The 12,920-nt window shown below is 53.6% G+C and overlaps 1 protein-coding gene across 1 annotated transcript in view; it reads left to right on the forward strand.

Annotated features, from left to right (window-relative positions):
* The window catches only part of LRRC6 (leucine rich repeat containing 6), a 33,428-nt gene extending 26,822 nt beyond the window's left edge, over positions 1-6,606 (forward strand). Inside the window, exons 11-12 of the mRNA XM_036337556.1 lie at positions 2,061-2,146; positions 6,238-6,606. Of these exons, the coding sequence (XP_036193449.1) occupies positions 2,061-2,146; positions 6,238-6,415 (264 nt within the window). The 3' untranslated portion in view covers positions 6,416-6,606. The remainder of the gene's footprint in view (positions 1-2,060; positions 2,147-6,237) is intronic.
* The last annotated feature ends 6,314 nt before the right edge of the window (positions 6,607-12,920 follow it).

Genomic DNA, 12,920 nt, shown 5'->3' on the forward strand with positions numbered 1-12,920 from the left:
AGTCTCTCACCAGCAGAGTTTTGCCTGCGGTTCATGTGAATGTGGGTGTCAGCATCTCACACACGGCTGAGCTCTCAGTCCCTCCTAACTTTTCAGCTTAAAGGGACCTTTGAAACTAACTGAGCTGAAAATAGCTTTTAAAAAGAAGGGACACATTTAGATTCTGGTGCACAGCATTCTCTGCGAAGAAAGTCCCACATTTGTGATTCTGTTTGCATTTCCATAAACACAGAGGATCTTCGTCTGAGCTTATTACGTGACAAGTAACAGTGTTAGAAATGGGTGTTTTAAGACGCTAATTATGCCTGTGCTCCCGTTCTTGTTGGTGCATTTACAATATGAAGAGATACACAACTTGGACCTTGGGCTCAAGAGCCTTCTTCTTAAAGTTGCTATTCTTTTCTGTAATATCTACTTTTATTACACAGTCTTATAATTTACTTAATCCCACCAACTTTAAGAAGAAATTCAACATATCTTTTTAAAATGTTTTCCCTTGTTATTGAATTTATTGGGATGACACTGGTTATCAAAATTATACAGGTTTCAGGTGCACAACTCTGCCACACATCTGTACACTGCACTGTGTGCTCACCCCAAGTCAAGTCTCCGTCCATCACCATTTACCCCCCTTTCCCTCCTCCCCCTCCCCGCAGACACCACACTGTTGTCCGTGTCTATGAGTTTTTTCTCTTTTTTCCTCTATCCCTCCACCCCCAACCCCCAACAGCTGTCAGCCTTCTCTCTATCTATGATTTTGTCTGTATTTTGCTTATTAGCTTATTTTGTTCATCAGATTCCACATATGAGTGAGATCATATGGTACTTGTCTTTCTCTGTCTGACTTATTTCGCTTAGCATGATACTCTCAGGTCCATCCATGCTGCCACAAGGGCTAAGAGCTCCATTTTTTTTTTTTTAGCTGCATAGTATTCCATGGTGTAAATGTACCACAGCTTTTTTATCCACTCATCTACTGATGGGCACTTGGGCTGCTTCCAGATCTTGGCTATTGGAAGTAATGCTGCAGTAAATTTTCACTAACCTTGGCCTCACTCATATGATTAAAATGTGTCCCTCACCTGTCAGAGGAGTGACCTGCCCACCAGGGAGATGTGCCCAGTGAATGAAGCATTCCCCCGCCACAGAGAAGCTGCTGATGAGGGTGGAGAGAGCCATGGACACTCGGATCTCTCTCTCCCTTGAAAAGAAAGGGCGCAAGCCCCCACGTTGGCCAGGGGACCAAGGCAACAGGAGGCCAGTTTTCAAATTCCTTCTCTCCGCCTACACGCAATCCCTGTCTCATGGGGACACGGGGAGTTGGGGGGTTAAGTAAGGGAAATGTGTAAACTGCCTGGCTGGCACAGCAGCGTGGCCGGCATGCTGTCAGGGCTGACATGCACCCGCACGGCCTCCCCGCCCCTCCCCCGGCGAGCTTCCTGAGGGAGGGTCCTGGGTCTGAACAGCTGTCCTGGATGTTTGTTGGATCCGATCGATCGGTTTTCGTTGTGGAGACCTCCCGTGCGCAGCACTGAGGTCATTTAGCGAAAAAGAAGCGGTAACATCACAGAATTTTTCAGACCAGGAAGGGACCTTGGAGATCACATCTAATTCCTTCATTTCTCAGAGGAAGAGACCGGAGCCCAATGAGTTGGGAGGACGGGGACTCTCGGTCCCGGCTTAGAGCACTTTCGGCAGCATGTTCGCAGGGCGCTCCTCAGGGCGGTGTGTCAGTCCCATCTGGGTCCCCAGCACTCCCCAAGGGTCGGGCCTGCTGCTGGCGCTCAGGAAACTCATTAGTAAACGGAACTCACTCGCCGCATCCCCGGCATGCCCTTTGAAACATAGCTCTGGCCTTACAAGACTATTGTGAACAGATCTATTCTGTTTTATACCTTCCAGGCCACATACAGAGTGTAAAGTGAGGCTCTGCCATGGACTGTGTAGTGAAAATTAAAGCGCTTTAGCGTCTTAAGCCATATCCATATTCATGTGTCATATGTTAAAAGACATGACAGAGCGTAACACTCCGCTTAGCGTGTGCTGTATTTTCATTCCAGGTGGGAGAAGTGATCACAGGGGGCCCGCGAGCGCCCGCGTCTGTGCCGAGTACCTCGGAGAGCAGCAGGGAGCACACAGGCGAAAGGTACCGCCTCCGGGCTGGGCTGTCTGTGGCTTCATCATCTCATTCTCTTCCCTCTCTCGGGCCGCTGGGAGCACCTCCCAAAGAGATGCAATTATTTAAAGTTTCAAAGTGAGTCATACCAGGAAGGTTAGCTCCCAAAACTTAGACTCGTGATGGGCAAGGCCCTGGGTCCCCGAAAACAAATCGGTGTCCCTGTAGGTCCCGATTTCTTGCGATAATACAAATGGTGGTGTCAGCAGCGACACTGCGGGCGTTTCCTGAGCCCTTGCCCTGTGCCAGCACGTGAACCCGCACGAGCTGTGTCCTCAGTTCAAAGATGGGGAGCGTGAGGGAGAGGGAGGTCGTGTCGGAGCCTGCTGCTGGTGCTGCGCACACTGCCTGCCCGGACGGTCCACATGTCAGCCCATGGAGCCCCACCTCTCAGGCTGCCGGGGCCAGAGGCCCCGACGTGTCTCCTCCTGCGAGAGGTCATCATCTAGCCTTCGCTTAAGCTTCGTCCCACCGGGACCTTCACCCTCTCAAGAGAACGTCCACCCCTTTTGAGTATTTGCTGGTGTTGGCAAGCCTCTCTGATCCCTCACTGAAGACTCCGGCTCTGCCCCCCGGGGACCCTCAAACAAAGCCCCCTCCCCCCAGGCAGGGATGCCCCTTACAGTATTTTGGACAAAGCTCTCATTGTTTCCCAATTCCTCCTCAGAATGAACACCCCAATTCTTTCAACTTTCCTTCTACTTGCCATGATTCCAGACTCCTGCGGGCCAGATGGCAGAGTCTGTTTTGAACCCCCGCACACTATCTTGGTGACACCAATGTCTATGCTGGAATTATCACCCTATAAACACCTGAGCAGGGGCTGTATTGATCTCTTGCATCATACAAGCAGATAGGCGCGCGTGCATTCAGAGACCGCTGGCGGCGGTTCGCAGGGGTTTCTAACACGGGTTGGTTTGAACGGGTATGGCATTCAGTTCCTCCTGGAGAGTGCGGAGCTTTGCTCGCCTTGGAGACCCACTCGTGTGTCCCAGCCGTGATCTCCATTTCAGATACACGTGTAACCGACAGAGACTCACGGGCACCGTGACTGTCATGGGTACTCACAGTCAAAATTAACCCCCAACAGCATCAACATGGCATCAACATGTAAAGATCGGAACCTCATTTGGGAGGGATCGGGTCGCGACGGGAAGCCCGGTCGCGCAAGTAGTTTGGAGCCGATTTCACACCCAGGAAACCCGGTGTCACTGTGATCCCACTCGGTGACTGGAGAGGTCTTTGCGCCATTCTTCCCAGTAGCACCTCCGATGCTATTTTCATCTTGATTAGTAAGAATTGATCCCCTCGCGACCATACCTGGTGTGTGGTGCTCCTGAGCCACCGACAAACTTCATTACCCACATTGCCCTGGGCCCACCAGGCCCGTCCCGAAGGTGCTCGGCCAGGAAGCCCTGGCAGGCGCTCTGGGGCAGACCCGAAGGCACTGCCAGTGGGAAACCAGTTGACTCTAAATTCAAGGTTGAGGGTTTTTAACTGCCCGCTGCCATGGAAACCACCAGATCTTATGGAAATGTCAGCGTGTGGTGACAACTCAGCTCTCCTCAGTCCTGCGGGGCCAGCCTCCTCTCAGCCCCGGCGGTGGGCTCACTTCTTATTCCCTCCGACAGGAAAGGAGCCCTCCGAGATCCCACCCTCGCCCTGTAAGACTGCCCACCTGGCCCGCTCAGGAACTTGGCCTCTGTCCCCGGACTCCATGGGGTCAGCGTGGCCAAGCACAGCCTCGGGGGCCCAGCAGATGCCCTCGGGGCAAAAATGGCTTCAGGATCTGCTTCCCTCTCTGGGCTCCTGTATCCACTAAGTTCTGATCTCTGGTCGTTCCTTACTGTCAGGTTCTTCATGACCTCTAGAAAAATTTCAGCTGGAAATGGGAGACTTTGGGCCAAATATGCCAGCCCGCGTATCGCTATTCTTACGCTCTTTAATAGACCGAATCAATCTTTGATGGTTTTACGCCTAGTAATACTTTTTTTTTCTGCTTCCTTTTTTGGTAATAAGTATATCAATTTTGTCTTCCAGTTTTCCTTACTAGACTTAGCGGTTCTGCTTCTGGCAGCCAGGTGGTGGGTGAGACCACGCTGGGCACCTGGGCTTCAGGCCCCGGGCCCTGAGGAGGAAGCAGCAGGGAGAAGAGCCGCCGCCTCTTTCTGTGGGGATGAGTGCGGCCCTCGCGCCCCAGGCCGGCTGCTCGCTGTTCCTTACCCAGAGCGTCAGGAGTAATTAAAGTCCTGCCTGCCAGTCAGCCCTCGGCCTCCGAGGTGGGAGAGCGGCAGGTGACCCGTCCAGGCTGAGCTCACTCTCTATTACTGAGACCGGAAGTTGTGGCCCAGGAGACACGCTGGCAGCGAGAGAGGCTGTTTTTCCACTAAGTCAAGGACAACGCAATTATAATAGATGATTTGGGTGTTTACTTAATTAAGCCACTGGTATCATAGCCTTTTCAATAAGAATCTAGTAATTAAAAAGTAGAACGCTATTTAATAATGACTTTAAATATTCTTTAAAGATTTTCTTTGAGAGAGAGGGAGGGAGAGAGAGAGAAAGACAGAAACATAGATGTGAGAGCGAAACATCGATTGGCTGCCTCCTGCAGGCCCCCTATTGGGGATCAAGCCAATAACCCAGACATGGGCCCTGATCGGGCATCAAACTGGAAACCTTTCAGTGCACGGACGATGCTCAACCTACTGAGCCACATCAGTCAGGGCTAATAATGACTTTAATGTGGGTCCCTGAAAACGATAACTTCCGGCATAGCTTGTAGTGTACAGTCAAGGTCTTACTACACTGTTGGATGTAGTTACCAGGGGACCTGTCTGCACGGACCACTGGATGGCTGGTGTTTAGAATGTAGTAGACACTTAGCATATATCTATGGAATAACTGACTAGATCCGTGGTCAGCAAACTGCAGCTCGCGAGCTACATGCGGCTCTTGGCCCCTTGAGTGTGGCTCTTCCTAAGCCTGAGGAGTACCCTAATTAAGTTAATAACAATGTACCTACCTATATAGTTTAAGTTTAAAAAATTTGGCTCTCAAAAGAAATTTCAATCGTTTTACTGTTGATATTTAGCTCTGTTGACTAATGAGTTTGCCGACCACTGGACTAGATGAATGGTGCAGTGATTCCAAAATAATTTGACTGATCGACAAAATCACCAGGGGAACTTTTTATAAATACTGCTCACTGGGCCCAACTCCGGACTATGGAATTGAAATGGCCAGAAAAGCAGCCCAGCGACCTGTATTATCTAGACCCGCGGTGGGGAACCTTTTTCCTGCCAGTGGCCATTTGGATGTTTATAACATCATTCATGCACCATACAAAATGATCAGCTTAAAAATTGGCCTGCTGTATTTGGTCAAACATTTAATCAACTCACCCCTGATGCCTTGGCCGGGCCAGGCCAAATGATTTTACGGGGATAATACCGCCCTTGGGCCAGACGTTCCCCACCCCCCATCTAGAGTTTCACCGACTCTTACAATGGGAATCCCTGGCCAGTGGGGCTTCTGTCCTGTGTTTCACTACAGCTGCTGCTGGGATCTCTGGGTGTGGGCAGGAGGAGCAGGTTCTCCTGGGCGAGGAACGTGGTAGGCGGAGCTCGGCTAAGCATCTGCACTTGTAGTGTGAACGCTCCTGCCGAACCACTGCAGGTTGGGTTGTCTGACCCAGCAGGTCCATAGGCCTTAGTAGCGACACTCAGGAGTAAGACCTGCCTGGAGCGATTCCACTGTGATCCCGGCTGTGGGAAGCTGGTTTTGACTTAGGTAAGCAGACCTTGGACCAGCTGACCACTCCGCAGCTGCCTGGACCTTCGCACAGCCCGGTAGCACTTGTTCACACCCCATTACTCCAAGGTCATGCTCATGACCCCGAGCCACGGGAAACCAGGCACAGCCTCTTATCGGCGTTGCTATGCTGCAGGGGTAGTACCTACCACGTTTGCTGCAGAAATGAATGTGTGAGTTGAATCCATTTGTGATTTAATTTTAAACGATGTTCCAATTTCCCTTGGCCTTTTTTGTTGTTGTTCTAGAAGCAGACAAACTGAGAAACTCGAGGTGGATCCCAGTAAGCACTCGTTCCCCGACGTGGCTAACATAGTCAGAGAGAAAACACCCGCACCCAGAAGAGTCCGACCCGAACCCAAAGTCATGCCACATGAGGAAGATCCAGGCTTTGAAGATGACCCAGAAGTGCCCCCGCTGATCTGACACGTCAGGCTGCAGCGACTGGGGCCCCCTCCCAGGACCCAGCTTTGCTCAGCGCGGAGAGTGTATGCATCTCGCTTATGGGACACACACAGAGCTATTTACCAACATCACCACCCCAGTGTCGGAGCTCCCACTTGCTGCAGTAATATTCTTAAACCACTTTAAAATGAACAGTGTACCTTAAATGTGCTATAACCCACTATTTGTCTAGAATAAAGTGTTTGCTAGTGAAAATGAATGTTCAGTAAATCATAGAACTAACCTAATGCAAATATTCCTTAAACAACCAGAACACATGGTGTTATGGACCGAATGTTTGTGCTCCCCACACCCCAGTTCCCATGTTGAAGCCCTAATCCCACTGAGGTGGTGTTTGGAGGTGGTTAGGTCAGATGAGGTCATGAGGATGGGCCCCCTGGTGGGATTAGTGTCCTTAGAAAAGAGGAACCCCAGCTCGCTTTCTCTCTCCCTCCTCTTCTCTCTCTCCACCTTGTGAGGACGCTGAGAAGACAGCCGTCTGCACGCCAGGAAGGACTTCCCAGGAACCGCACCAGCCGCACCTTGAACTCAGATGTCCAGCCTCCAGAACCATGAAAAACCATTTCTGTTGTTCAGGCACCACCCAGTCTATAGTATTGTGTTACAGCAACCTAAGCATCTGCTGTGTCAACCTCCCCCCCCACCCCCCCCAATATGAATGCCCCCTTTGCCGGTTGCCTAGAGGACGAATCTGGGCTCCAGCCTGTTGTGAGGTCACAGCTCCCACCACTGCCCCGTGGGCACCAAGCTGCCCCCACACGGAAGTTGCCACCCTTCCTGCCAGTGCACGCGGCCCTCAGAGGGTGGGGCTGTGTGTTCCCAGGGCCGGGTGAGCCCCTCAGGGTGATGGGAGCAGCATGTGCTGCCAAGGCCCAGAGCCAGGGTAGGGGCCCTGCTGGAGGGAGACCGTAAAACCAAACCCTGCCTCCCACTAAGCTCAACACATCAAGGTTATTTTTTTAAAAATATAATTTTTATTGATTTCAGAGAGGAAGGGAGAGGGAGAGAGAGATAGAAACATCAACAATGAGAGAGAATCACTGATGGGCTGCTTCCTGCACGTCCCCCACTGGGGTGGAGCCCACACCCCAGGCATGTGCGCTGATGGGAATCAAGCCGTGAGCTCTGGTTCATAGGTGAGCGTGAGCCATGCCGGTCGGCACTACAAGGTTATTTTTAGGGCTGAGTGTGAAAGGTGAGCCCTAGATCCCCTTGCCTGGGCCTCGTAAAGGGGAACCCAGTCTGTCTGAGCCTTCGCCGAGGTGGGTTTGCACAGTGAGCCAGAAGGTGCAGCGTCGGCTCCCGCTTGGCGCTGGACTCGAATTTCCCTGCCTGAGCCCATCTGCTGACAAAGAAGGGACAGCTTGTGTCCCAGACACTCCTGGGGAGCTCTCCATGTGCCAGTGCTGCTCCACCCTGCCTGCCCGCCCCTCGGGGCACATCCTCTCCTCCAGGCGCCTGTCTTTGATCTCTGCCAGGGCCCTGACCACGCAGCACACCTGCCGATTGCACGTGACCTTTAGTTGGAGGGCCCACGACTTCGGGGGGACGCACTTCTGCAGGGGAAGCCCTTCCACCTGGCCCTCTGGGTGTGCGGCGGCTGGTAGCACCGGACTAGAAGTGACAGCACCTTTTCCCTCTCTAGCCTGTCTACCCGCAGGCAGACGATGGCCACCCCCCAGCATGTAGTTGACAATGAGCCCAGTGATGGAGCCACCTGCCGCCGTGGCCGGCCTTCCGCACATGCGGGCTGTCCAGGAAGGTGTGAGGAATTCTCTCCAGGGTCAGGGGCTCGGCCAGCCTTGCCCCAGTGGGTGAAGATATGGACCTGCCCCCGCCCCTTAACTACCATCCCAGGGGCGTTACATCCTAGGACTGGAGAGATGCCCTGTGCACTCACACTCTTTCCAGAATGCCCTTTTCCACGCCTCTCTCTTCTCATGTCCTGTCTTATTAACTCTCTTTCCAATGCGATACTGTGATCTATACGACACCATACTGATTCATAAGAAAACCACAAAATTCCATACATGTACATCAACAAGATTAAACCCTTACCTCCCATGACATGTGAAGAATCCCAAACTCTCTCCCTGCATGAAAACATTTGCAGTGACTCTAGTTTCTCACCTGCCGTGTCTCTTTAAATCAACCCCTTACTCTTTCCCCCTATTAACCAGCCAGGTTGCTAAGCTGGTGTTAACACCACCGTGCAGGGGTGTTAAAGTGTCCCCCAATTAATAGCGCCTCCGCAGCTCCGAGGCAGCCTGTGAGATCGCCTGCCCGAGTGCTACCTGAGCGCAGTTAGCACCCCCTCCGCGCTGGCTTCCGGCCAGTGGGGACTCAGCAGAAGAGTCAGCGGGGCGTCATCAGCAGCAGCGAATCCTGTGCTCGGAGAAGGTGGGGCCTTCCTGTCCAAGGCGTCCTTGCCACCCTCTGCTCCCCTCGGTTGCACTCTCCCCTGCGCATTCAGCCGCCAGCACTCAGGGCCCCAGGCTTCCAGGGCTACTTGTTCCCCCTCTGGGATTGTTCTGTCCAGGGCTCGCCCCTTACATAGAGCGCATTGCTTCTCCAGGCAATGGGTGGACCAGTTGTGAGTTGTTGGGGCAACTCCCTGGCACCAAGGACGCTGCCTTCAGTGCTGATCTAAGCTCCCAGGAACTCCCAGGCCAGGTGGATGAGGAGTTGGGTGAGGGGTGTCAGCATAAAGAAAGCTCAGTGGAGCCTCCTAGCGGAGTTTCCTCCAGGTGCATCTGGAGGCAGCCCTGCCTGTGCTGAGCCCTGCCTGCAACCTGAAGTTTCTCCCCGGGGTAAACACCAGTGATTCCCAAAGCGGCCAGTCTTGATCTTTAAAAAGGTTTACAAGGACTAATAATCTTATTTGAGATTAAATCTACTCATTTGTCTGTTCATAAAACAGAGCAAACTCGGGCCAGGCCTGTCTGTCCCACAACCAGAAACAGCCTCGTCGACACCAGAGAGGCGCCAGGTAACGGAAGGGCAGGTGGTAGCTGAGGGAAGGACTGAGGTGAAAATAGAAAGTCCTAGAAGACGCAGGTTCCCACAAAGATGGGGCACATCCTTGTTTGCCACTTGGGAGCAGTGTGATCTTGGGAGTTCTATCCACCTCCTTTGGGCCTCAGTTTCCTCATCTGTAAAATACGGTTTATAATAATACTGATCTCATCTCATGGAGTTGGTTAAGTGCATGCGATGCTGCTGGTACATAATAATCATACCAATAACTGTTAATTACCAAGATGATGATGATGATAGTGATGGTGTTGGTATTGGTGATGATGGCATGATGATGGTGGTGATGGTGATGGTAATGATGGTGGTGGTGGTGATGGTGATGGTGATGATGGTGATGGTGGCAGTCATTATTTTGATGACAGAGAAGAGTAATGTATACAACTGAGTGAGTAATGAGAAGTGTGGTATTGGAACTGAATAGAGTCTAGGAACAGGACCGTCCCATGTGGACACTTGATCTATAACAAAGGAGAGACTAGAGCGCAGGAGAGAGAATGGCTGCTTCGGTGACTGTGCCACATCAGGGACTATCTATCTGGGAAAAATGAAGCCTGGTCCTAAGCTCACATAAAACCCAACACAAACAGTTATTTTTAGATCTGAATGCGCCTCTGGGACAGCGCCACCCTGCTGGGGCCTTCCCAGGCGGTTAATGCAATCCGTCTGCCCCCGTTGCTCACCAGCGCACATTTTAATAGTGAGCCAGATAACTATGTCTTAAAAGCGAGAATTAGGGCAGCTGTTTCCTCTTCCGTTTCCCTCGATCCATGTGGTGAAATCTGATCCTCTTGTTCCCACGTGGTGAGCAAAGCTTGGGATGAGTCTAGGCAGGAAAACCATTGTCTTGGCCCCACCTGCAGCGTGTCTGTGTGGCAGGCCCGTGACCCTGTCCATGCATGCAGTGGGTGCCTGGTTTCAGAAGCTGTTCTCCAGGACCCATCGTCTCTCTCACAGCCTCATGAGCACCCAGTGCCAGGGTCTGGATGCAGGTACAGCCCTTTTCCAGATGGCTCCACACATATGGAGGTGACATTATACTAAAAGGAGACAGGCTATTAATAAACAGACAAACAATAAGCAAGCCAGCCAGCCCCGTGGTGCAAGAGGGACGGAGAAGAGTAAGCAGGAGGGAGGCACAGACATTGCGAAGGGGCTGCTGTGACATGGTATGGTCTGGGAGGGGGGCATTGAAGCAAAGAACGGGGAGCTGTCAGAGCCAGGCTGGCTGCTTAGGGAAGAGGGTCTGAGTGGGTTAAGGAATCAATGCAAAGGCCCTGTGGTGGGAATGAGCCTAGTTCCTTGGAAGAGTGACCAGGGGCCACATGGCTAGAGAAGGAGGGGCAGGTCAGTGAGGGAGGTGCCGTGAGGGGGCTGATGGGGCCAGAGGCTATGGCACCTCACAGAGCTCTGTTACCTCTTTATTCCGCGTGACACGGCAGTGTGTGGCGGGGAGGACACAAGGGTGGGGCAAGGTGCAAGACTGTTCCCAAAGGCCCACTTGGCTGCTCCCTAGGGGCAAGGAGAAGCGCCAGGGACCTGTTTGAAGTGATGGTGACAATGCAGAGAGAGGCGGTGCTGGCTTGGATGGGGGGTGGTTGCAGAGGTTGGGAGAAGTGACAGTTCTGCATAGAGTTTGAATTTTGAGGAGTGATACATCAGGATTTGTAGATGGAATGAGTGTGTTTTTTGGGGGGAAGAGGGAGAGGGAGAGGGAGAGGGAGAGGGAGAGGGAGAGGGAGAGGGAGAGGGAGAGAGAGAGAGAGAGGTCAAGGGTGGCACTGAAGGGTTTGAGGCAACTTGAACCGAGATCTGTGAGAGTGGGAGGGATGGTGGTCTGGGCGTGGAAGGTGGGTTTGTCCAGGGAGATGCTGAATTGCCAACGCCTGCCTTCTGCATAGCCAACGAAGGGCGTCCTAGGCAGATGGGCCCTGGTGCGAGCATGTTTCGGGGACACTCAGCGGCGAGTCTCTCTGACCTCGTTGCCAGCGAAGGACATTCACTTGCAGAGGTTACTATGTCTGACATCCAAGACCAGCTGACGAGCCAGCACTTGAACCCAAATCGGAAACCACCCTTCCGAGCAGAATTCCTCTCCCGCTGAAGAAGGTTTTAGATGTAAAAGAAAATCCTCTGTCTGAGCCAGATCCAGAGCAGCCGCCTCCCACTCACTTGAAAAAAAAAAAGGTGAAATCCCGCTTTGGAGCCTCTCGCTGGCTTCGAGCGCAGTCACGCGTCACAGCTCGCCCAGCTAAGTGTGTCTGGCAGGGACACGGGGGACAGGTCCTCCTCGGCCCGGGACCCCGCGTGCCTGTGCTTTTCCCACCTGCAGGACTGGGACCTGAGAGCCGGCGAAGGCGCCTGCGCAGGGAACCGGGGGATGACACAGAAGCTCCGTCCGCCTCTCCCACGGAGTCCCTCCCACGGGCTGGGGAGTGGATGGACGGTCCCCAGGCCCGCAGCCTGGGAAAGCGGGGCCGAGAGACTGGCTCACGCAGACGGGAGCCGCCAGAGAGGAGAGGCCGGTCCCGCGGGCCTCTGCCGCCGCCACGCTGGCCGGAGGAGCAGGAGACAGGCTCCGGGGGAAGGAGACGCACGTCCCTATGTGCCATCCGTGTAGAGGGTATGAAACGATGCCTCCCCCGCACCCGTAGGGAGAGCACGGGGTGTGTCGTGGAAGAGAGGCGAGGAGCGAGCGTTACTCGGTGCTTCCTTGGAGCCGCCAGCGGTAAAGGTGCCGCACCGGCCGTGTGCCGACACCAGCGCTGTCCCGCAGCCTCCCCTCCGGGGGACCCTTCATCGCCTCCGTCTCTTCGGACGGGGCAAGCTATTTCCTGCCTCTGCGCCTGTCACGCGCCTCGAAACAGCCACGCCTGTCACATGTGGATTCACCCTTCGAGGAGCGGTTTAAACGTAACCATTTCCGGGAACTTTCCAGGCAAATTGAGGGCCCTCCTCCCACATGCCGACCCGCGTTGACAATGTTTCCATTAGGGCAGGTATTTCATCACGTCCTGGTCATCTCTGTGCCAGCACCAGGGACGCCCCAGCAGCCGCCTGGTGAGTCTGCCCCATGACCTTGAGCATCTCTGAGGCTGGACCAGCTCTCACCTGCCTTGTATCCTCAGCCCCGAGCAGAGCAGAGAATCCAGGCTGTGGGGGCCGCCACGACCTCAGGTATGGCTGGTCACCGTGGTCTGGGGAAACAGAGTGTGGCGAGCTGCAGCCTCGCCCGGGAAGGACACGTCAGTTCTGTTTTCTGGCCAAAGGAGGTCGCGTGGCTGTGCTCCACTTCACAGGGGCAGGGAAGCGCCATGCTCACATGCCAAGCGGAGAACTGGGCCCTGGCTGGTTTGGCTCAGTGGATAGAGCGTTGGCCTGCAGACTGAAGGGTCCCGGGTTTGATTCCGGTCAGGACACATGCCCAGGTTGC

Source organism: Myotis myotis, unplaced genomic scaffold (genome assembly GCF_014108235.1).
Source record: "Myotis myotis isolate mMyoMyo1 unplaced genomic scaffold, mMyoMyo1.p scaffold_m19_p_16, whole genome shotgun sequence".
Taxonomy (NCBI): domain Eukaryota; kingdom Metazoa; phylum Chordata; class Mammalia; order Chiroptera; family Vespertilionidae; genus Myotis; species Myotis myotis.